Here is a 26,224-nt window from a genome sequence, read left to right as displayed (position 1 = left end):
TACCTCAGTGGCATCTTCAGAAGGGGGGCCTCCTGTTCCTGTCCCTAAGGGGGCTAACTGGGAAGCTTTCTCAAGCTCTTTCTGATTTTCATCATTCTGTAAGAGTTCTCTGAGCTCAGCAGAGGTAGGGTTCTTGGGCTGTTTAAGGTCTCTAAGAGTTGCCAAATGCCTGAGCTCATTCTGATTTAGGGTAGCAAAGATGGATGGTGCCCTCTTGGGGTCACTCTCAACAGAGATGGGTACATTGGACCCCTCTGCCCCAGCCATTGCTCTTAAGTGTGGGTGGATGTGTTGCAATCTACCTACACTTGGGTTTACCTACTAAACCTATCTAGTAGTTGTAGTCAGGGTGTGCTACTCCCTTTGCTCTACAACAACTAAGTTCAGTAGAACTTAAGTATATCTAATCTTGTTTTATATGTACCTACAGATACCTATGTGATCTTTCAATTGGTAACCAAGAGATTACAATGGTAAAACACAGCAAGCTCAAATCCAACCGCTGCTCACCAATGTGAGAAGTTGGCCTGGTATATGATGTTCACTAGTTAAAGTGACCACCTTGTACCATGCCAAGCAACCCTTATGGTGTGGTTGTAAGTCAACCTTTTCGGACTAGCTGCCCTAGTGGTAGCGTAGGCTAAGCAGTCTTTGAGGCTAAACTCGTGAAGCGTGTTAAGCAGGCTGTTTTACCAAATGTAACCCCCTTTTATACCAATGAAAGGACACCACACAGATATATATTTAGAATATATATGTATTTATTTCTCAAAGTAACCCCTAGTCTCTTTATGAGCACAGGAGCACAAATCGTCAAACAAGATTACAGTAGAATACACAGAAGTTGCACTTTATATGGATAGGCCCTGGTGGCCGCTCGAATCATATACTAAATTAGTGGTATAAGTACCACGAACAGAAAAGGGAAAAGGCCTAGGGCCTCTAGAATCGCTGGGCCTACAAGGAGCTAACTTCAGTTAGTGACCAGGAGGTCCACGGGTTGCGTGTGCAGAGCAAATAGTCACACGCGAGCTCCCATAGGTTTTCAATGGGTGCGTAAAAAGTACAAAGTTACTGCAAAAAGGATCTTCCGGATGGACTATGAACTCAAGATTCGAAACACAGACACTAGAGATGATACTCTACACTTGGGCACCGGAGTGCCAGCTTTACCTCACCAACAGGAAGCGGGTGCATAGGCGTCGAAGTGCGTCGGGTTTCTTCTATCTGTTCAATGGAGCCTGGAGACAAAGATGCTGCAGGCGGTCGTCCCGGAAGAGATGCGGTGGATCCACGAGTGGATCGGAGATGTTGAAGACCTGTAAGCAGAGGGGACAGTGTTCACAGTCACTAGCCAGTGACCAGCGTGGCACCAGGTGGGTACCAGGCGATGTCGGGTGCAAACAGGAAGGAAGGTGTAGCTTGTCTCTACAGCCACGTGGTCCCTGGAGGTCGACGACGTCCAGGAGTCGGGTCACGAGCTGTCCCACGCAGGCTCTCGCTGTCGGCAGTGTCGGCGACTTGATCGAAGCAAACAAGCCTTGGCAAAAGCAATTGTTGTGGAAGATGAAATAAGCTGATGGTTCTGACCAGCAAGGTCAGAGGGATTGCTCCTTTGAAGGGGAGCAAGGGCCAGTCTGGAGCAACCAGACCAGCGGTGTATTTCTTGAAGTTCGTCGCCAAGATGGCCACTAGCCAGCGGGCCAGCAACCGGTTAGGCGCGTCGAGTGGCAAAATGCAGAAGGGCCCCACGCAGATCGTGGAGATGCTGGAGGGCTCACCTTTGGTGCAGATGCTGCTCGAGGGTTGGGCTTCTCAGATCCCAAAGCACAACTTGGAGGGAGCCTCGGTAGTTGCACTTGCAGCTTGTCGTGGTCTTTTCAAGATGGCTGGCTCCACGTGTGTCGGTGCCTCCACGGGTCTCCTCTTCTCAGGGACTGTGGATCGGGCGGTGAGAGGTCTGGAGGTCCAGGTCTTGTCAGTCTCTGGGCTCGGGCTCCGGCGGGAGGCGGCGGCAAAGCAGACGTTGATTCGCTGGATGGTGCTTGCGTTAGCAAGGTGGTCACTCCCTGACCACAGGGGAGATTGGCTTCAGTCCTCTGTGCGGCAGAGCGTCGAAGTTCCTGTCTTCTTCTTAGTTTCAAGTTGATTCCAGGATGTCTGAAGTCTTAGGACACAGCTCCTACCTTTAAGCGGATTCTAGGGGCCGGACTACCTGCTAGGTCCCTCCCTAAGGGTGGGACCAGGAAGGGGGGTGGTTACACCCCCAATCCTTTGTCCAGCTCGCCCCAGGCCCGGGACTGGTGTGCCCCAGGACCGGATTGAACTGGCATATGCACCGAGGCTCCTTGTGAGCCTCAGGCATGTCTGGTTTCTTTCAAGCCCTACCTGGCCAATACACAAAATCCTGTCTGGGGTGGTGCACGCACCTCCCCTGGCAGGAAACCCTTTGTCCACACCTCCCAAGCTGGAAGGACTCCCAGCAGCAGGAGGGCAGACTTGTGTCTGTGGTGGCAGCATCCATTTTGTGGAGCTGATGCTATCTCTGATTTTACCCGGGTTTCAGGTACTGTACAAGTCGTGTCCCTCTAGAAGGGTGGGATGCTAACCCCGTCGCCAGAATTGGCGAGGGGTTAGTATTCCAATTCGTATGACACCTTACTCGACATGTTTTGATAAAGCCAAACCAAAGATAGCATTTAACCGCGAGGTTCATAATGCACTTAAGAGTATATGGTATGACGATATCTGGAAACAGTAGAAGGAAGTTGTTCTGACCACTGCAGACAGGCTCAGCTCATGCCAGAGCACCATCACACATGGAACCAAGCACTCTGCCTTCAGGATTGTTAAGGCCTGCCATAGGAGTGACTTATAGGTTAGCATGTGTTCCATTTAAGGTTAGGTATAGGTATACTACACCTAAGTAAGAGGTGGTTACACCAACTTACCCCAGCTGAGTGATCAGCCAGTTGTGTCAAATTTGTTAGGCCAAGCCTGGGGTGGCATAATACATGCTTCAGCCCCTGGCAGGCCTTAGATACACCAATGCCCTGGGTACCTAGTGTACACTGGTACAGGGGCTCACAGGGTGATCCACTTCCAATTGGTTATGCACCTAGGGTGCATAGTGTGAATTTAGTAGAGAGAACAGCAGGCTGGGGGTCTGATTGGCAGGCCCACAGCCTCAATATGTCAAAAACCAGTGAAGCAAAAAGCAAAAATTTGGGGTGACCATAGGATAGCAGACCCTACTCTCCTACACGTACTAACAACACTGTTGTTGTAAGGACCACATTGTAAAAGCACCGCGATGTAATGGCAGCGTTGTAAACGCTGTTACCCATGTGCTTCCAGCACCTGGTCTTGGCATACCATCCAGTCACAAAAGCAGCCCCTGACTTGCAGCCCACCGGGGAGTTGCGGCAGGGCCATGGGCCGGATGTACAAAGCATTTTTCTAGTCCCAAATGGCCTGATTCACAGAACTGCAACTGTAAAAAGGCTTTTTCAAATGTACAAAATGCGATTCAGTATTAGGAAGAGGCTTGTTTAGGCCGTCCCTTCCAAATACCCAATCGGTACAGTATGTATTATTGTTTTGTGACTGAATTCCAGTCGCAAAATAGTAATACTTTACCACCAGTGAACTCCTTCCCCTTTGAGAATGTAAATAATAATATGTTTTAGGAGCAGGCAGTGTTCTGGACCACTGCCTACTCTTAAAAAATTAAACTGCAAAGTTTTATTTTTTTATTTTTAAGCGCATCCAGCCTTCCTTTAAGGAAAACGCACTGCATTTAAAAATAAATTCTTTATTAAAAAGCAATCACAGACATGGTGGTCTGCTGGTGTATTTGCGACGCACTGGGATCCGCTTCTGAAACTCAAGAGTTTCATTACAACTATCAGACAGAATCGCAATTAGGAAATCGGTATTCCTATTTTTTGTACATTTGGCCCAAATGACCAGTCTGGTCCTGTTCTCCGAACCGGCCCCCACACTGGCGGCCCACCGGGGAAACGCCCGGTGCCCGCTACGGCCAGTCTGGCCCTGTCTGGCAGCACTCAGTCAATCCGTGGAGGCTAAAACAAAGCCGCAGGGGCTGGTCCCTGTGAGTGCAGGGCTCCGGTCCAATAAACTTCTTAATCCATTCTTTAGTTTAGCCAAACCACCTGCTCTTTAAAGGTCTTGAAAACCAGCCTTTTCCAACAAGCCTGACTTCAAATGTGCTACCAATAAACGCCCCGGCAGCTGTGGAGTGATGCTAGGTGGGTGAGGAGGGTCTTCCCCACACCAATAAATATCAGCCAGTATTGCCTGACGGTGTTTATCTGTGGAAAATTTCAAAGGGCATGTAATTGCGACACCCGTGTGCACAGGGGTTTGCACAGGTACTGTGATTTTCCAAGACCCTCTTAAATGAAGCCAAAGCGAGTTAATAAATTCAGAAAACCACCAATTGCCAGAGGAGGAAGAAAAAACAGACATAGGCGGGTAAGGGGGAGAAGAAAAAACAGTGTTGGGGCGGATTCGCTGAAGCTCAAACAGAGAAGGGGCTGATGGGGCAAAAGAAATGGATGGAGGCAAAGAGGTGGGGAAAAAGATGCAACAAAGACTTGAGCAGGGGAATGATCTAAATAAGCAACATGGACGGAGTGGGAGGGAGTCAAAAGAAACAACATGGGCAGGAAATATTAAAAGAAACAACATTGACGGGGGTTGGGGATGGTAAAAGAAACAACATGTACGGGAACTGGAAAAGGAGAAACCTGGGTGGGTAAGAGGGAGAAGAAGTACATGGTTAAGAAGCCGATAAAAGAGAGGGCCTGAAAACATAAGCATGCATATGGACTGCTCGAACACAAACACAAAAAAGAGTATCTCCAAAACCTGAAACAGTGGAAGGACACAAGTACTTAGTCCATGCTCCAGGCGACAGACAAACACAAGAAGAGGACATGATGCAGGTATGCCACGATAAAAAGAAACAAAGCAAATGAGAGGGAAGCTGAAACTAACCAATTGTAAACTATGGGCGTGCTGCAAGCCCACTGTATGTAAACAAAATGTCTCCTAGAGATGCACTGTCTAGGCAGGACCTAAAAAGTAGTTCTTCAAAGTAAACAGTGGAAGGGTGATACAAGTCATCCAATCAAAATGATAGTAAAGAAAGCTATGCTTCAAGGTTGGGACAAGCACAATAAGAAGGAAAGCCGTTCCATAAGAAGCAAGCAAATGAGAGGGATAAGAAATCCAACCATTGGTAAGCAACTGGCTGAGCCTTAGCCCTCTGGAGTTATCGAACCCCATAAGTGGTCTTCGACATTGTACAGCTAAACGCTTTCTGTAGGCAAAACCTAAAAAGAACACCAATGATTTTTATCAAAAATCATTAAGTAGCAGCTCTTGGCTCTTCCAGAATCTCAATACCTTAACAAATGGTGGCAATATGTCTATGAGAAAGGTAACAACCCTAATTTCCCACCTGCATCTGTAATCACTGTATTTGTAACAAAGAGTTACAAGGTGTATATAAGACGACAGGTCTGGGGCTGCATTTGTTATTCATTTCAAGTAAAATTACAAGACCACTCAATGTCACCAAAGATCTGTTGTCCAGTCCTGGGCTGCTTTCTTTAAACAGCCATGTGCATTCTGGGATTTGTAGTCCTGGTTTACTTCAGTGGAGTCAAATTAACACACCTAAAACCAATGATTTGTTTAAAAACCACGATAATAAGCAGTAGTTTATGTCCTCTGTGTCCTGATGTCATCTGGTACCTTTAAATTATCAGCAAGGTTGTGACCGACTCAAGCCAGTGGACTGGGAGGGACATGAGGCGACAGTTTCTGTTCCTTGTTTTACTACATTTGCTGCAGGGTACAGCAATGATAATTGGCAACTGGGCTCCCACGTTTCCCCGCTCCATGCGTGGATGAATCATCCGGACCAGGTTGTTTTGCCTTCCAGTTTGGAATGTGTAGTCGTATGCATCACATTATTAAATCAGAACTACAAGTCCCATAATGCAAAGCAAAAAAACAACCCTGAAAAGGATTAGCTGCTTACCCATGATGTACCAAGGAAACCAGACCGCTTTCAAGTGCCTCACAAAAATAAATGTGTCCTCATGTAACGCAGCTGGTGCTCGTGTAAAGCGCTCTGATACCCGATTTCGGGTCAAGTTCGCGCTATCTAAAAAACTTTTGGGGGGGGGGGGGACCAAGGATGAGGTAATTAATGTTATGGCTGAATTTGATTAGATAGTAGCGTTTTAGAAAGACCCCTCTAGTTACAGAGCTTTATTATTCCTTCTCTAACGCCCCTTCTTTTCCTCGCGCCATTTTCATCCGTTCCGATCATCTCAAGAGTTTTCAGGCGAATTCGGAATCGCATAAAGCGCTGTACAGTTAATTAGCATAACGGTGGGCTGGGGTTTCTCCAGGCATTCAAGTCATGGGGAACCATCTCCTGCTCCGCGAAGTAGTATAGAGATAGGGCGACCTTTAGGTTAAAACATTTTATGTGTGTTGCCCTGCAGTGGGAAATGGCAACATTTCTAGGTTAACGAGACAAAACCTAGAGCAACCGAGTGATTTAAACAGGCTGCGGAAGAAGTTGCGAAAGAATGGCCCGAAAATGATAAGCAGTCGTGTGCTCTATTGCACTAGGTATGTTTTCACTGGGTGCCGACCCCGTGGCATGAGAGTCACCTGCAGCTAATCCTGGGTTTTCGCCGAAAACTCCAAGCATGCTGGGACTTGCATTTTAATGCCCTTGCTAAAACACACGGGCCTGCAAGTCCCAGCATGCTATCTGTGACTGGCTGAAAAGCCAGGCCTGGGTGTTACCAATCCAAAAGTCGCGGGGTTTGTGGACGGCTGTGCAGTGCTGGTGACGTGGATCAAATAGATTGGCAGATTGATTAATATCTTGCAGACATGTGTGTGCACTCTGCAAAGCAGCGTTTTAACACCTGTATAGTAGTAGACTCACCCTTTCATCTTCCCGGCGTCCTTTAAATGACCGCCATTAAGTTGAATATTGGCTACACCTGTTGTGCAGGTTGCAGCAAAGTGCCAATTTTAGAGCAGTGCACACTAGAAATGTGAACATGGTGGTCACCCGTATATAGCTAACATGGCGCGCTCTATTAGGACAGCTGTCAGGTGATTCTATGCAACGTGCAAAGAGCACTTGAGCTGAATTTACACTTTCTTCCTCAGGCATGTGCGAATAAAGCCTGACATACTGAGTAAAACATGTACTTCCAACAGAGGCAGGAGCTGGCAGTCTCCAATGCTCTACTGCAGCCTCCCACAGTGTTTGATGAACAACTAGAGCGCTAACATTCTTAGGGTCTGATGACATAGAAGTACCTTAGGAACACCTGTTTTCCCTTTATGACTGGTGTCCTAGGTATGGTTAAATAATTGTTTTTTTTCCTAGGTGCTTTGGAGTACTTATCTTCCTTATGCCCTATTCTAGTTTGTCGACATGTTTCAGCCCTAGTGTGAACAGTCTCTAGGAATCCTGGGCTTTCATCAGGACAAGTCTTACCCCATGTGGAGTTTGTTATAATCCTCTAAATGTCCTCTTAATGTCAGTCAGACATGCTGCAATTAGAAAAAACATAAAAACATGCATGCCACAATGTAGGAAACATGCCCAGAAAACATTAATGGTGCTGCTCCATAGTGAAGCATAAGATACATGTCCCTGTCATCACCGTTGCGACAAGTGTACCATGCCGGTAATTCACCTCTTATGTTACCCTGCTGCAATCCTGACCGCACCTTCATAGGGACCAGGTTGAGAGCGGATGATGAAGCATGCCACTAATAGAATGGGCAATGGTCTTAAAAAGAAATGAACAAGGACTCCTAATAAAGAGTTTTCAACACTCATGATTGGTCTGGAGATAAGGAGGGCTATAGGATACCTGTGTACGTTTTATCGAACTAGGGAGGTTGCATCCTATACGCTTGATACAAAGTTCAGGCCCCCACAACTTTGGACACAGTTGTGCCAACTTAGGGGGATTTCATGTTATGTCAGTACAATTTGCACCATATTTAAGGTAGACACATAACAAGTAACATTACAAGTCCTAGAACACAAAGTGGCGACGACTAAATGCCTGCACTAGGACAGTGGTTGTTAGCCTGGGGTCTGCAACTGTTTAAAAGAAATTATATTACCAGGTTAATAAAGAATCTAGCCATGAAAAGGCAAAATTGAAAATGTAAAAATGCTCTGTAAACGTGTATGAATTTGAAATTGGAGATTGGTATCCTTAACTTGATTCTTTGGAGCGCGAGTACAGCAAACACAATCTAGCATGGACCATTGTTGGTGTAAGGTGAAGCACTGCAATACATCGACAAAAAGAGACCACGAATTAAGAGCAAAAAAACAAGGTGATATGCTAGAGCTACTTTGTCTTTTAGAAATAAAACCAATCTTTGAAAAGCTTCAACCTCCCCGTCAAAATTTAAATTTCAATATTTGATTTTTCAATCAATCAAATAGTATTTATATAGCGCAGCTTGTCACCGGTTGGGGTATCCAGGCACTGTGCTACGGATGTCTGTCGAAGAGTCAGGTCTTGAGTCCCTTCTTGAAGTCTGTCATCGAGGGAGAGGTACAGAGGTAGAGGGGAAGGAAGTTCCAGGACTTGGCAGCATGGTGGGAGAAGGAGCACCCTCCGGTGCAGCGGCGGCGGATGTGCAGTATTTGTGTGAAGGCGAGGTGAGCGGAGGTGGAAATTCAGGCAGTGGTTCATGTAGGCAGGTCCTTGGTCATGGAGGGCTTTGTAGGCGTGGGTCAGTAGTTTAAATTGGCATCTTTCCTGGATGGGGAGCCAGTGGAGGTCTTTCAGCTGCTGGGTGATATGGGTTCTTTTCGACAGATTGAAGCTCAGCCTAGGTGCCACGTTGTAAATCGTCTGGAGTCTTCTCATGAGTTTGGTGGTGGTGCTTACATAAAGTGCGCTGCCGTAGTCCAGCTGGCCGGTGATGATTGCATGTGTCACTGTTTTCCTGGTGCTGATGGGGAGCCACTTGAAGATTCTGCAGAGCATGTGTAAAGTGTGAAAGCAGGCTGAGGAGACGGCTTCTGAATTAATTAAAGTCATAGTTTGTGTATTTGATGTATTTTTGCTTATAATTTGTGTGGTTCGTTTTGACATTCAAAACTAGAAATTGCTTCGGCTAATAGTGATTCAGTGGGGACCCACAAAAGTCGAAAGGTTAAGAACCACTACCCTAGGAAGTTATAAAATAGTTATTTACACATGTGTTATTTTTTACATAGTGTATGCTTTGGAAGTAACCTATTCATGGTTTTAAAGTTGGGACCAGGTGTGCGAGTCTCATGCAAATACAGTGAGGCCAGGTAATTGATTAAAAGGACATCGCATGCTTCGTCCTGGACCCCTGTGTAACACGTCAGCACATTCTGACAGGTGTAATTTTGATACAATGTTGACAGTTGAAATAAAACACCTGCTATAATGATGTGTAAAAAGAAAACTGAGGACTGTAATAGAGAAATTTTATTTTTAGGTCTAACAGCGTAGCTGTCAGCAAGAGCTGCTGTGACCAATTCTTCAAAATGTATACAGGATGGCACAAATAAAGTATTTTTTCCCTTTCTTCATGCTATTGGCAGTTCAATGTATCATTCTGTTTCACATTGAGTGCTTGCCTTGCAATGCAATAGAGGGGGCTATTTTACATCCCAAAAGTGCAGGGAATCATCCATAATCATAATTCCTGATCTCGGGAATGAATCTATGCAGAAAGCATTCATTTTTGCTTTGCCTCTTCAGTGCAGTAGGCTTTTTAAAATCTTTTATTGTGGACTCAAAATGCAAGGCACACCTATTGAGCTGGCCAACGCTTCATTATCGTTGTTTCGCTGCAGAACAGCTTTCTGAATATTGGGCAGATCCTGCCACTCCAAGAGGAGTGCTTGTGGGATCAATGAGCTATGTTGAGTCTTATCCGGCCTCCAAGTCACCAAGGACTCTCAGTTCCAGTTGTAGGCTTTAGTTTAAAGAAATTAGATGTGTTCTGGAAGTTGTAGTCTTTATTCACCACCAATAAACGAACACATTTGGGGCTAAAAGGGCTGATTTGCTTAAACGGTAGACGGGAAACGGACTGCCCGGCCAAACAGACCTTCAGGACAGGCACCCAACTTTGCCCAATTGACTATGCATTTGTTCATGCTTGAAACTTTGACCTTATCAAAGGATTCCAGGTAATACAGTGCGAAGGCAGTGATCATAACATCTTGCAATTCGAACTAGATTGGGGGCCGTTTAGTACCAGAGAAATAGTTCTCCCCCAACAACTAGAGTATGCCAAATGTTTGACAAGATTAACAGAGGAATACATTGAAAAGTTGGCCAGCTTTCAACAGGAACTAGGACTGGGAGATGCTAGAACTAAGAAAGTGGCTTGGTTGGAGGAAATTATAAAAGAAATGGTAAAATGCCTTAGAGTAGAATTAAAAAGTAAGAATCCACACTCAATGTTTATGCAAACTATGCAAGGCAGACAATTAAGTTGGTTTAATGGGGAGTGCATAATCAAGAAAAGATTAATAAGGAGAGAAGAAAGAAGTGTAAGAAAAAAATACGATCAAGTAAGACAGGAAAATCTGGTAAAATTGAGGAAGGAATTTAAAATACTAGTTAGGAACTTGAAGGGGGCTTTTAAAGAGAAAAGCTGGGTAAATCTGCTAGAAATAATTGAAACAAAAAACATTTGTACGTTTTGGAATCTGATAAAGGAAGCATCTGGACAGCCTACAGGGACTATGCCCTGCATAGTGGAAGAATCAGCATAGGAAGAATACCTAGGAGAGAGTTATACGGGACAGATGTCGGGGCCTGTTGGTGGGAATACTCCTCCCTGGGAAGAGGCCGTGGAAGATCTTAAATCCCTTTTTACAGGAGAAACGGTGAAAGACATTATAAGAAATTTAAACTTAACCCGTGCAGCGGGACCAGCTAATCTCCCAGCCATCATAATAAAATCTCTGCAAAATTGGTGGGCGGAATTTTTATCTTGTATGTTCTTGGCTATATTAGACTCGGGACATATCCCTGACAAATGGAGGGAGGCAGTAATTAGACCTATCCACAAGAAGTGAGATAGGAAACTCCCAAAGAATTATAGACTGATTAACTAACTAGATATTGGGGAAAAGGTTTTTGCTAAAATAATCCTGGGCAGCCTAAAAGTTTGGGTGGAACAGCGGTTGATCGTGTCAGTGGAACAAAGGGGCTTTAAGGAGGGGCACTCCACGGTTGACCACTGTTTTGCACTCTGGGCTGTGGTGAGGATGTCCATGGAACAGCAAGGGAAGTTGTGTTGCTGCTTCCTTGACTTCCGTGCATCATTTGACCTAGTACACAGGAGGTGCCTATGAGAAACCTTAAGGAAATTATCCAGGAGCTACATAGCTATAATTGGGCGCAAGTCATTAAGGATACATCCGGAGTCTGGACACCAAAATGGCTTTAAATTGCAGTCCCTCCTGAGGCACAGCCGGGAGTAGGATCCTCTGTTCCTTTCTTTTAAAAATTGTATTATATTGGTGATCCTTCACTATTTTAACAAACGAGCACTGCCTTCGCTCTGAAGCTAAAAGGAGAACGCCATTGGCCGATTGAAGGCCACGCCCCCTGACTAGTGAAACGCCCCTCTGCACTAGAAAAGCGTGCGCTGAACTCGAGCGCTGCGCTTTAAATTGCAGTCCCTCCTGAGGCACAGCCGGGAGTAGGATCCTCTGTTCCTTTCTTTTAAAAATTGTATTATATTGGTGATCCTTCACTATTTTAACAAACGAGCACTGCCTTCGCTCTGAAGCTAAAAGGAGAACGCCATTGGCCGATTGAAGGCCACGCCCCCTGATTAGTGAAACGCCCCTCTGCACTAGAAAAGCGCGCGCTGAACTCGAGCGCTGCGCTTTAAATTGCAGTCCCTCCTGAGGCACAGCCGGGAGTAGGATCCTCTGTTCCTTTCTTTTAAAAATTGTATTATATTGGTGATCCTTCACTATTTTAACAAACGAGCACTGCCTTCGCTCTGAAGCTAAAAGGAGAACGCCATTGGCCGATTGAAGGCCACGCCCCCTGACTAGTGAAACGCCCCTCTGCACTAGAAAAGCGCGCGCTGAACTCGAGCGCTGCGCTTTAAATTGCAGTCCCTCCTGAGGCACTGCCGGGAGCAGGATCCTCTGTTCCTTTCTTTTAAAAATTGTATTATATTGGTGATCCTTCACTATTTTAACAAACGAGCACTGCCTTCGCTCTGAAGCTAAAAGGAGAACGCCATTGGCCGATTGAAGGCCACGCCCCCTGACTAGTGAAACGCCCCTCTGCACTAGAAAAGCGCGCGCTGAACTCGAGCGCTGCGCTTTAAATTGCAGTCCCTCCTGAGGCACAGCCGGGAGTAGGATCCTCTGTTCCTTTCTTTTAAAAATTGTATTATATTGGTGATCCTTCACTATTTTAACAAACGAGCACTGCCTTCGCTCTGAAGCTAAAAGGAGAACGCCATTGGCCGATTGAAGGCCACGCCCCCTGACTAGTGAAACGCCCCTCCATCTACTTCTTTTATAAAAGATGTGTCCCTACAGGAAGCGCAGCGGACGAGCGCAGCGGGCGCGACGAATGCGCGCCGAAGGCTCGCCAAAGGCGAGCCCGTCTGCGCCCGTCCGCGACAGGCCGGGACCAGGGGCCACAACCCCTGTTTCTCCAACTACAGGTGGTCCAGGCAAACCTTCAATGGTATACTCGCGTGATGAGCTGCTTATGTTTAACACCCCTTTAACATCCCCCCTTTGTGCCAAAGTTGGTCCCTCCCACACCATGGGCCCCTTTAGCTGCCGCTATTGTAGATGGAATTGCAACCTCTCGGAGCTACCCTCATTGGAAGTCACACCTACACAGGACTACACATGCATCTATGTTAATGCTAGGTCCCTCCCTAAACACTCTACTGAGATATGGGACATGTTACACGATAGTCGACCTGATTTTGCCTTCATCTCGGAGACTTGGCTCGGTGAGCATAATACCCCGGATATTACCGCAGCCCTTCCTACTGGGTACAAAATCATTAATCTAAATCGACAAATTAAGAGAGGAGGCGGAGTGGCCATGATATTTAAAGACAGCTTTTCATGTCACCAAGAAAGAGTCACTCAACTAGGTAAACACGATGTGTTAACCATCACCATCTCTATCAATACTCAGGTCATCCTTGGATGTGCAATCATCTATAATCCCCCAAACAGCACAACTGACTTTAGCACTCAACTCCTCGAACAAATCCTTCCATTCTGCCTCAACCACAAAAACATCGTAGTCATTGGTGACTTCAATGTTCATTTCGATTTAGCTGATAATTTTCTAACTAAACAACTTACCACCGACATGGAAATCCTACAATTATCACAGAAAATAGCTCGCCCCACACACAGAGCGGGGCACATGTTAGATCTCATATTTACTAACATATCGAGGACCAACATTACAGATATAACCCCTTTGACATGGACAGACCACTACAGGATAGATTTTACCTTAAACCTACCTTTAAAAACCTACAGATCACTAGCCCAGTCGGCCAACTCTACTAAATGTTGGAGCAAATTCTCTTTGGAAAAATTCAAGGAAGATTTTTCCTTTTTTTCTAGCTCTGAAATGACATGCGAAGGAGAAGTTTGTCTCTTACGAGAAAACATAGAGAAAGCACTTGACCACTGTTCACGAACGCGCGCAACCAATCGATTAAAATCAAAAACCTCCGAGAAATGGTATGGCCCAGACCTAATAATTGAAAAAAGAAAATGCACCTCACTGGAGCATAAATGGCGAATTAGTAGAAACGCCGATGACAGAGCCATATATAAAACCCAGTTGAAAATTTACCACACGGCCATACGCAAAGCAAAGAAAGACTATCTTTCCCAAAAAATTCTACAGAATAAAAATTCGTCTAAGGAGCTCTTCAAAATTGTAAAAGATCTGTGCAATCCTCCTTGTCTTACATCCAACCTGACACCATCACAAGAGAACTGCACAAAAATCAGTGATTTTTTTTGTGATAAAATTGATAAAATATATACCTCTTTCATAAACAACGGACAGGCCCCTGTGGAATATAGGATCGACCCTACACTGCAAACCAACTGCTCTACCTTTGGCCCATTTTCTGAAGACGAGGTCACTAAAGCCATGTCAGAAATTAAATCTGGCTCTCCATGGGATGTTTGCCCACACTTTATTTTTTCCCAACTGACTCCCATAATTGGCCCCGCAGTCACAAAAGTGCTTAACCAGTCTCTGGAGCAAGCTGTCTTTCCAGAAATTTGGAAAAAAATCGGCAGTAATTCCTTTACTAAAAAAGGCGGGGGCGGATATAAACGACCCAGCAAACTACCGCCCCATCTCACAGCTTCCCTTTTTATCGAAGGTTTTAGAAAGACTGGTAACAAAACAACTGTCAAGTTATCTAGAGATCAACAAACTTCTCGATGTTTCCCAAACAGGTTTTAGATCTAATAACAGCACAGAAACAACGCTACTAGCTGTAATGGACGACATTCGCATGCAGGTCGATAAAGGTAAAACAGTCGCCCTGATACTTCTCGATTTATCAGCGGCATTTGATACCGTATCCCATAAACTGCTAATCCACATACTTGCCGCTAAAGGAATACAAGGTAAAGCCCTAAACTGGCTGGAGTCCTTTCTATCTAATAGATCCCAGTCTATTTGTTTAGGTAACTTTACCTCCTCCCCCCGTAAGATTAAATATGGAGTTCCCCAAGGAGCTACATTGAGCCCAACATTGTTCAATGTATATGTCTCCTCTTTGGCATCGATTGGCAAGAAATGGGGCATTAATATCTGCTCCTACGCTGACGATACCCAGCTGATGGTCACCCTAAATGGAGATAACAACGCCAGAAGTCGACTACATAACTGCCTGTCAGAGCTATCCAATTGGATGCATGGCCACTATTTAAAACTGAACGCTGACAAATCAGAAATTCTACTCTTTGGCGGGGCCAAACAGCTCTGGGACAACACTTGGTGGCCAACTTCTTTAGGTTCTCCACCAATCCCCACATCGTCAGCTAGAACTTTAGGAATTCAGATGGACACCACTCTATCAATGAAAAGCCATGTCTCTTCAATATGTGGAAAAGGTTTTGCCATATTGAAAAGATTGAAAAGGGTGTTCCCCTGGATCCCACTTGAATGTAGGCAGATCCTAGTCCAGTCGCTACTAGTTAGCAGGCTGGACTATGGCAACTCATTGTTTGTAGGAATGTCGGACTACTTATTTAGGAAATTACAACTGGTCCAGAATGCCGCAGCAAAAGCTGTCTGCAATAAAAAAAAGTATGATTCCGCCACAAGTTGTCTGAGAGCTTTACACTGGCTGCCCATGAGACAAAGAGCCACGTTCAAGATGCTATGTATTGCCTATAAAACGCTTCACAATACAGGCCCTTACATTCTTCGAAATAGAATTAAGTTCTATGCCCCAGCGCGGAACTTACGTTCACAAGCCTCTGCCAAAGCAGCCACTACTCGGATTAAGCTTTCCAGAATGGGCGGCAATGCCTTTTCACATATTGCTGCGAAATGCTGGAATGATCTACCGATTAACCTTAGACTCACGGACTCCTACCCCACCTTCAAGAAGAAACTAAAAACTGCACTATTCCCCACTTCAGAATAATCAATTTGCTCCCAGGTTACTGCCTTAGTTTTTTTTTTTTTTTTTTTACTGTTATTTTTTGCAGCGCCGTGATATCCTTGTAGGATGAATGTTGCGCTATACAAATACAACTAACAATAACAATAACAAAAATAATGATCAAGAATGGTCTAAGGCTGGGCTGTGTATTAGCCCCCTTACTTTTTGCTATATACCTGGCTGATCTGCCATCTGTTTTAAAGGTTGATAGAAGCACTAGCCCAAAAATGAATGGGAAACAACGTTCCTGCTTACTGTACGCTGATGACTTGGTAATCCTTGATCAGAAAGAGATGGGATTGCAGAGGAAGTTAACTTCTTTTAATGAATATTGTGTAGCCAAGCGTCTGATTGTAAATATGGACAAAACCAAAATCTTATGCTTTGGTAAAAAAGCCCAGAGTTTTAATTGGTATCTGGGCCCTACCAAATTGGAAAAGGTGAACGAGTACAGATATCTCGGGATCTGGTTCGAAAAGTCTCTAAAATGGGACATGCATTTGGCGGCCCAGAATGCCAAAGCCCATATATCAGTATATGGGTTAAGAAAATGTAACTGTATTTATGGGGATATGTCCCACAGACCATATAATGCAATGATACCTCCACAAAGGCAGTACGGAGCCGAGTCTTGTGCCGAAGTGGGAATACTAGTTGGGACATTGAGGAGGGGAAATGTCTAAAACCATTGATGTCATTACCGGGCTCCTCTATGATCCAGGCAATCAGACTGGAGCTGTGTCTGACATCATGGAACGTACACGTACAAGTGGCCCGTTTAAGGTTCTGGAAGAGATTGGGATCCGAGGAAGCCATGAAAGTATCACAATGGCGCAAGGACGATGCCTTGCATAGTGACTTAAAATGGGCCAAAGAAGTCAGAACTAAATTGCTCTCCGTCTGTAAAAATCTAAAAGTGAAAATCAACCAGCAGTCCCTCCTGGTTAAAGATACAAATGATGAACTTAGAACATTTTTAGACAGACTTTTATCATTTAGGATAGTATGGGTGCTTTTGATACATGACATACGGTGTAAACTGTAGGATTGAGGCAGGAAGTGCTCCCTCAAAGGTGTCGTTGAAACTTTGTATGTATGTTTTAAAATGTCATTGAAACTTTGTATGTATGTTTTTAAAAAATGTAATGTAACATGTTTTTATGTTGTTTAAAGACCTACGATCTAAATAAACATATTTCTAAACAGTGAAAACAGACTCTCAGTTCCAGTTCTAGGCTTCAGTTTAAAGAAATGAGATGCGTTCTGGAAGTTGTCTTTATTCACCACCAATAAACTAACACATTTGAGATAATTTCTAAAAGAAAAGCTGAGAACTAGATCACTGAATGCCCGGTGACATGGAGTCATTTGTAGGGTGACCAGACAACTCCATGACACCAGAACTTAAATCTTTGGGGGGGTTTTGGGGAGGAGGTGGGGGGTTTAAATCACTGCTTAGTAGTGCAGTCTTGGCTAACTTTAATTGGGCCAATGGACGAATACACCTGATATTAATGATAAGTGAAAGCAAAGCCCAGGAACAGAGAAGTGGTGTTATCGGGTAATCTTACTTTTAGGGTGGGCATGGACAGGAGCGGTGGCTTGCTGGTGAATGGCGAGGCCATTTGCTTCCAGCCTCACCAGTCTTCCCCAGCTTCTGGAGCAGAGCTCTTAATTTTCCCAGGTCTGTGAGGTAATAGCACTCCCAGGCAAGGCATTTGCTTTGCATTCTGGGAATTGCAGTCCAGTTTGTCCCATTCAAAAATCAGGACAGAAAGTCCCAGAATACAAAGCACTAAATGAGCTACTCATGCGTGGGCCTGGAAAACTTGAGACTTCTTCTGAAGAGCAGGCCTTTCTATCTCGTTCTGGTGCTCTGGAGTCCAGTGTCTGAAATCTGCAAGGTTGGAGGCAGGGTTTTATGCTGGGGGTCTCCTAAGACTCTCTCAGAAAACCAGGCAGGGACACGTATGAGGCAAAAGGACGAGCAAACAGATAAAACAAGCATTGGCATAGCCAATAGGTCTCGCCTTTGGGACCTTATAAGTGTTTAGCCATGCAACAGTTGCATAACTAAATACTTATAAGGTCCCAAAAGCGAGACCTTTAGCTATGCAAAGCGGCCGTGTGGCCGCGAAAGTGAAAGTAATCGCGGTAAAACGCAGCGCGCGCGCCCGCGCACATGCACTGTAGCTCTAGGCTGGCCTGGTAGCACTTTTTGGAGCCCTCTCAATAAATCTCGCCAGACCAGCGCATGCGCTGGGTCAGGCGAGACTGGAGCCCTCTCAATAAATCTCGCCAGACCAGCGCATGCGCTGGGTCAGGCGAGACCTAAAAAGAAGGGCAAAAGGCATATGCAGTAGGCGAACAACACGAGTTCACTTCCTGGGAACTCCTGACTTTAAAGGTCGAAAACAAGTGTGCGGAGGTGGTGCGTGTTTCCCACCAGCATGGAACAACAGTGGGGTGTGGTTCCAGGTTGCCTTCTGGATCAAGCAGGGGGCTGGATTTCAGAACCAGCACTGGCAAACATCTGGCAGAAAGGCAGGCCTGACAGCAGATGTACAAAACTGCAGCTCAGAGCCCACCCCACTTTTGCTCGAGGTGTGTTTTCCATTGCACTGAGAAGCTTATAGGGGGGGAGACAGCCCTGTAAGTAGGCGGAGTTTAACTGTTTCAGATGCAACAATCAGCCTTTGAACCCCTAGTGCCTGGCCTCCTCATGTAAAGTTACCAGAAGATTCCATGATTTCAAGGCTGCAATTCTACACTTGTTGCTTTTGTGCAACAGGCTAATGCATTCTGTGAGCTGTAGACCTGGCGGATCAGGCTTGATGGAAATGAACTAAAATCGGAAAACAAGGATATGTAAAATTAAAAACACAAGCTGAGTGCCGGAACACTGCGTCCTTCGAGACATTGAGTAATCTGGAAACTTTATCCACGTGTGACCTCAGCTGGTGAGGCGCAGGTGGGATGGCCTGCTGAGATGGGTGCAGCAGGAAGTTCCTGCACAGTGGAGATGGCTCATTTTAAATGCACAAAAATAGCACAGAACAAATATATGCAGAAGAAAAGGCAGACATGGAAACTAACACGCTTCTAGATTTAACAACTGGTGTGTTTATGTATACATGTTCGAGCAATGGCTGGCTTCATTCCCTTGCTCCAGTCTAAAGCGCTTCGATTTCGACTTCACTTGGTCATCGCTGTACAACATCTCTAATAAATAAATATGTACACATTTAAAAAATGGAAGGGAGATGGGTAGAGTGCATAGCAAACACAAGGAGATGATGGACGGAGCACTGACATTTTTCAGACACACCCCCAGTCACAGATCTGGGTTGAATCCATCATCCTTCTTTAGCTCAATTCGCCACCCTAGTTCAGACTCAGCTATATGCAAATCAGTCTTGACCCTGTTCCTCATGGGAACAGTCCAGCCCGAACTGCCAGGCCAGGTCATCACTGAACCGGAAACAAGCATCCTGGGACCGGTTTCGGGGTAACACCCCTCATCAGCCAGGCTAGCTTGAATCCAGTGGCAAAGTGAGCAAGGGACCCACGTCTGGGCATACCCTGCCAACTTAGGGCGAACAAAGCACACACAAGGAGATGATGGACTGGAGATCCAACCACTCACCTGCTTAGGCACAGTATAACTGAGTAAATGCGGAGCTGGGGACTAGACGGTTCTAGGCTACTGCTGTAGGGAGGGTGGATGAGGCTTAAAGTGCATGGCAGGGGTGCACAAGCCTTGGCAGAGCTCTCACGTTCAGTAGCCGCCGGCCCGCTCGTGGGTGAGTGCGGGGAGATTGTGCAGGGAAGGAGAGGTTGGGAGGGGGGGGTCATAATTAAAAATATATATATATATGTAAAACCTACCTTTCCGCCGGATCCAGCGTCTTCTCTCCTCCAGCTCTCCTGTCTCCGATAGGAACAGGAAGCCGGCAGCCAGGCTCCCTCTCCTAAGCCAGTTGTGATTGGTCGGGACGGCGCCCAGCCAGGTGCTAGTGGCCATGTTCTCCATGCGGGCTGAAAGGCAGAGTGCGCATGAGTGGTTTGGGCGGCCTGACAGGGCCCAAACAGTCTTTGCGCACTCAGGAGTGGGCACACCACTCTTCTCCTGCCCTGCTCAGAGAGCAGAGCGGCCCCGCCCATCCGCCTGCCCGCAAAGCAAACATAAATTGGTAATGCTTAAAGTTATTACCACTTTATGTTTGTTTTTCGCACTGCAAGAAAGCAGTTGGGTGACGCTCCTCCGCCATAGGAACCGCCCCTGTTCACGTTTCCCAGGTCCACGCGTTCGTAGCTCACCCACTACTTTTATTTGCATTCTGGGGCTTGTAGTCCACATTTTATTATGGGTAACAGTGGAATACAGAACCCAAAGACAATGAAAAAATACCCGAACTTGGGGAGTTATGTTTGGATCTGGAATGTAGAAAGCTCTTGAATTGATGCCTCTTAAGCACAGGAGGGCGCTCAGGATGTGAGCAGGGAGAGGCCACGCTGGGTCTGCGTCATTAGTGTGTACATGAGACAGGGAGGTTGGACAACAGTGCATGCTGGGTGTATGTGCCCTAAACCCAGCTAAAGGCGCTGCCGCCATAACAGGAGTAACTGCCCGGCTCTCACTCGGGTGCTAACTGTCCCTTCACATTCCAGCAGAGTCTGTGAATACTGAGGCGTGCTCGGTGGTGGAGCCATCAACTGTGCAACAGGTGCACTGGCACCGGGGCCCAGTAAACCACAATTGTGGCTGTATTTACCAGCAGGGGCTGCTTGCACTGGGGTCCAAGGTACGCCACTAGGTGTGCTCAAATTCATCCACAGTCCGGGGCAGGTTTGCCTTTGGTTCCATGTGTCCTGCTTTGCTTTGACCATCTCATCCACCCCGTGAACAAAGGAAAAGTACATATTTGCCTAGAGCAATAAAAATGGAATATTTCCTGCACCCCGCGCGCCTCACCGAAAAACAACAAACAAACGTGTAAACTTCGTTTTCGAGACATGATAAGCGTGAACGATGAGGTTGGAGCAAAGACCATCTAGAGTTAAGGGAGAGCGTACTACAGACAGTGGGCAGACTGGACCACCCAGATGTCATTAGATGTTATGTCTCCTTCATTTATAGTGCTTTATTTGTCAAACAATAAGTGCCGGGGCTCTAGTCAGCAGGCCACTTCCGCTTGCACGGCCCATTGCGGCTGTCAATCACAGTACCAGGATAACTAATACGTCACACACAGTGACACACTCCTACAAGTGTGACAATTTCAGGACCCCAAAGTTAAAAGAATGGCTTTGGTAGGAGGTATTCGTCATTCCTAATGTATAGTGAATTAATAAACAGCTGTCATAGGAATCGGGGCTTACAACTAAGTGCTGGTGCCGAGCACCGGAAACCTGCGGCTCAAATTAAGCACAGCCTATATGTATCTGTGCATCCTGCCCACTTAAGCGAAAGACAGCACCGATGAGAGAGCGAATACGGAGAGCAGGTAAAGGCTAGAATGCTGCACCGTTTCGGAAAAGGGCACCCGGGGGATCGTGAAACAAATGCAATATGTCTTTAGGTCTCTGTATACATGCATCGTGACAGATCGCGTGTGCGCAGCGCCTATAAATATTTGCATCTTAGTAAGCCTATTGCATTTCGCAAACGAACCCACAATATGCGTGCAAGTGGGAATTCAGTGCAGTAATGCCACAAAATCTAATACGTGCTGCTTTTGAATGCATAATTCCTAACAATTTAACATTATAAGTATTATTTTCCTTTCTGCCTCCTGGTTTCCAGATGAAATTCGTAATATAATATTGTACCGACACGCCCATATTATCCTTACAAACTGGAAGAGCTTTCCTCTTGGCACATGTCTTCCGTTTGTAGGATAGCAACTTGTTTGTATAGCGCGCCATGCCGCAAGTGTCACTTCTAAGCGCTGTAAGTACCGGAAGTCTCGATGAGTCAATGTATGGCACTCTGTACTTGTGCGTCCACTTTCAATAAATCTATGCATCTGCACGAGGTCCTTTCTTTACACAAGACTGGCTTAATATATGGTGAGTACTTCTAAGTACCGAAGCGCTAATGCATAAATGCCCACACGTAGCACTCTGCTGGCATCTAGGAGATACAGTGAGCTGTGCGGTTATGTTGGCAGTGTTAAATAGTTTTGTTTTAATCAGAGTGTGCACCTGGTATTATTCCCAATTATACACTGGAGCCGATCTACACTTTTCCGTACCCCTGGGCCCCTCCCCCCTGTCTATGCAGCTACAACACACTCCACTGCAAGTGTCAAGTTCCAGACAATATATCGTCTACCATTTCCTCTGCAGCTATCACGTAGGCGCGCGCCAACTGGCATACCCCCGAATCCATCAGCCCACATCAGCTCTCTCACCATATAGCCATGCGCCCCTTGGGGTAGTCCAGGCGCTCCAGCGCCCCCAGCTGGTAGGGTAGGGTGTGCGCAGCGTTCCGAGCCAGGAGCGCGACCAGCACGGTGGGGCTCTGAGGGGCCGACTCCGGGAAGGGCCCTGCCTCCGGCGGGGACCATGAGTAACAGGGCGGGCAGCCCCCCAGGCACAGGGCGAGGAGCAGCAGCAGCCGGGGGGCTCCGGGGACCATGGCGCTAGGACGGAGAGAAGCCGGCGTGTGTGAAGCCGAGCGGAGCTCAGAGCCGAGACTTCGGTGTGGGGAGGAGCCGTCTGTGTGCAGTAACCTGAGACCCCCACTCCATCCCAGACTGAGCACCGGTGAGAGGGAGGAAGGCAGGCCTTACTATAAAAGAGGGTGGGTGGGTGAGGGACAGAGAGAAAGGGGGTGTAACCTGAAACCCCCTCTGTGGTGAAAACTCTACGGGGGGGGGGGGGGGGTAAGGGATAAGAGGCGGAGCAAGGTTGGGGTGCGAAGGGTCTGTGATAGGAGTTTGCAGAATGATTTTGTCAACTTTCCCAAGTCCACGACCCCGTTCTCCCACTGTGTTCGCCTCTGTCTTTTGGAAATCTCATTCATTTCGCTTCACCTCCCACCTTAATGAGCCTCTTTCCGCCAGCGCAGCCTGCAGTACACACAGCTTTATTGTGCGCGTAAAAACTCATTCTGCGTGATTTATTATATTGTAGACATTCACGTGATTTATTATATTGTAGACATTCACGTTCCACAACTTTCTTTCGCTTCGACTCCACAACTTTCTTTCGCTTCGACCGCCTGTACATACACACTCTGCAGGGTGGAAAGAGTTGGGGGCTGGAGGAATTCTCTAAGGGTCTGGAGGGGTTTGAGGAATGTGCAAACATATCAGAGGACAGCCATTGCTCCAGGGCAGCTGACCTGCTTCGTTTTTAATAGTTGTGAGTTAAATATTTCCATTCACGGAATGAATACCTCAGCAAGCGGCTTTTCGTAAGTGTTAGACACAAGGTGTAGAATTCGTTCTGTTTTTCTCTAGAACACTTTTTTTCCTCAAGTGCTTTACTGTGGTGCACGCACACATTGCAGGACTCTCACTCCAGCCGGTGTGCAAGCATGGCAAATGGGCTACAACACAACCTTTTTAGGTCTGGCTTGAGGGTCCAGCTCAGACTTAGACCTTTAGATCCCCCCTTTTTGTGGACATGAGATTGATATATATATAAACAAAGAGCTGAAAATATATTAAAAAAAACAGCTAACATAAGCAAAGACCAACATTTAAAACTCCAATAAGATATGGCATGTTGTAACAGAGTTATTATTAAGCGTCCGCCATTCATTTATGAGTCACAGGGATAGGTTCTCCAGAATGTTTTTTCATGAGTCTGCTTTGCGTCCGTTCAGTTCCAGGTACGCAGGGGACCATGCTTGTCTGGGTTCTACCAGCATGGGTGTGCTTCTGACATGTATTGGTATTACTGTCAACAAGCCGGCCACTATGCCCAGGTGACAGGCACTGCTTAATTTGAGCCGGTGGTGTGTGGTGCTCGGCACCGGCACTTGATTGGCCCTTATGACACTCTGCCACATGGTGAGCTGTTTGCCTGATTTAGAGTGATCACAACAGCCAGTGGCGGCTTGCACAGCTAAGAGCGGTTCGGCGGGGCGCGTGGTGAAGTCGACAGAAGTGGGGTTAAATAATATTAAATAAATAAAACCACTTACCTTGTGATCGATCACTGCATCGAGTCGACGATGCGGCGAGCGCAAAGTAAGTGGTTTTATTTATTTAATATTAGTTAACCCATCGTCTGTCGACTTCCACCACCCCGCCCTGTCCGGCCCCCCTCTTACCTGTGGGAGCCGCTACTGACAACAACATTTGTTTACTAATTCAATATACGTTAAAAATGATTAATACCCGCCACCCTTGCTCATCTTATAGTTTTGGGGGCCTGGAATAGTCTGAACTGTCACACTTGTGGGAGTGTGATGGCTAGCAGCTGGTTTGATGTCATTGATGGCGCTAGCAGGGGCAATGCCTGGTGTAGGCTGCAGCGGCCTCCTGACGAGGGCCCTGGCACTTATTTTTTACAAATTAAGCACCGGGGACAGGCTCACCATGACTTTTATGGGAGGAATCAGTTCATTAAGATCTTTTTCACTTCTTTTATCAAGATGTGGGTTGACGGGTTGGGTAGTAGGGAGTGCCAAACTCTTGGAGCCAATCCAGAAAAGGAGTGTGTGTATGTTTTTTTATTTTCTAAATCTGGGGGGGTTCTACCCTGAGTGAGTTTGCGCTTCTAAGGGAGCAGCTGCCTTCTGAAATTCAAATATTTTCTGCCAGGTACCTTGGTGCATTGCAGTGTAAGGATTTATGCGTGGGACAAGCAATTTTCAGTTGAGTTCTGGCCTCGAGAGGGAGCCAGTTAAGAGACCTAGGTGATGGGGTAAAGTGGTCAAAACGTCTGGTGCCAGTAACCAGTCTAGCCGCTGCATTGAGGGTCACTTTGAGTGGAGCCGCTCTCGATTTGTGGAGACCTGAAAGGGTCGCAGATCTATATTCTAGTCTTGAGACCACTAGTGATTGTACTTCTTGTTTGAAGTCTGGAGGTGGGAGGGATATTTTCACTTTCTTCAGCAGATTGAGTTGGAAAGACGCACTGCGTGTGAATGCACTGATATGATTTTGTTTCCAAATCTTTTAAATATACCTCGAGCGGGCTTTGGTTCTGCCCAGAAGAGAATCACTTTCCCACCTCATGCTATTGGCAGGTGGTTTATCAGTCCACCTCACACCTGTGCTTCCGCCCAGAGGAGAGTCACTGAGTCGCTTCATGCTATCTGCAGTTTAGTGTATTCAGTCCGTCTCCCACTGGAATGCATGGCGGACTGTTTTACGTCTCAAAACTACACTGAGTCATCAAACATTATTTCTTCTTCTCTCACAGATGCATTGTGTATAGAATATACAGAAGGTATTTTTTTCGTTGCAGCAGACTTTAAAAAAAATATTTTAGTCAGGAATAAAAGAAAATGCAACCAAGACCCAGTCGCTCTGCCAATGCTTGTTTTTATGGCATTTCCATTTATCTTTATTTTCTCGGCCCATTAGTGTCATGTCCCCCTACCCATATAGCATACATTTTTACTGTACAGTGATAAAACATACAATACTGGTGAATGATGTTCAGTTTTAAAACTGGAGCATAAGGGGTGATATCTGCTCAGACAGATAATCTCACAGAAAAAAACCTGGCAGGCATGTTAAACAAAGCTCTGTCCTTTTCACCCAATCTGCATAGATAGGCATCAAAACCTTTACAGAGGAGTATTCCTTGCTAGACCGTATATCTGATATTTGGACTCAACCGTTGTAGTACAACTTGGATATTTTGCCACCTTTTGACTTATGTGTCAACCCACCTAACACACGTGGAGATCTTGCTCAAGGTATACTAACTTGTTATCCTTCGTAAATTGGTGGTCGTCTGAGACTTGATTGATCTAACATCGTATTTGTCATCGAGACAAAGCCCTGGGCATAAACAGTCCAACCTCCCCTTTCCATGTCTTTCAGTATTAGTCCAGTTGACTTCACTGTAACAGCGCTGATTGCTAGAGTCTAGGAAAAGCAGTACCTCACGCTCTACAAATCGCAGAGTAGGAAACATGTTTGTCATCTTACTAATTCCTTCCTTAAGAAGTATCTTTACAAAGATGCCCATTATTTGTTTCCATTACTCAGTCTGCCTCCTTTGTGGGATTTTTCAATATATCTTTTAAAATTTTTCATTCTCATTGCAAGATAGTTTTGATGAAAATGTGAAGGCTTTACTCATGGTCTTCATTTTCACTTTTCTTCTACAGTTCCAAATTCCAATATTTCCTTTCCTGCATTAATTCTCCAAGTCCTTTATTTGGTATGTTACCCACACTTTTTTTCCTAATACATTTTTTGGAACTGCAGAGATCTGTCTTTCAGTTTGATCTACC

General features: G+C 45.9%; 1 protein-coding gene across 2 annotated transcripts in view; it reads right to left on the bottom strand.

The window, feature by feature from the left end:
- The window catches only part of COLGALT2 (collagen beta(1-O)galactosyltransferase 2), a 319,704-nt gene that overhangs the window by 211,968 nt on the left and 81,512 nt on the right, over positions 1 to 26,224 (bottom strand). Inside the window, exon 1 of one of the 2 annotated variants that reach the window (XM_085601531.1) lies at positions 22,212 to 22,562. The exons of the other annotated variant lie outside the window; for it this stretch is intronic. Coding sequence (XP_085457657.1) covers positions 22,212 to 22,438 — 227 coding nt within the window. The 5' untranslated portion in view covers positions 22,439 to 22,562. Of the gene's footprint in view, positions 1 to 22,211; positions 22,563 to 26,224 lie in introns of those variants that run through there. 2 annotated transcript variants of the gene reach the window in all.

Source organism: Triturus cristatus, chromosome 4_2 (assembly GCF_964204655.1).
Source record: "Triturus cristatus chromosome 4_2, aTriCri1.1, whole genome shotgun sequence".
NCBI lineage: Eukaryota > Metazoa > Chordata > Amphibia > Caudata > Salamandridae > Triturus > Triturus cristatus.
Note: the sequence above shows the minus strand (reverse complement) of the source record. Positions and strands in the feature narration are given on the sequence as shown.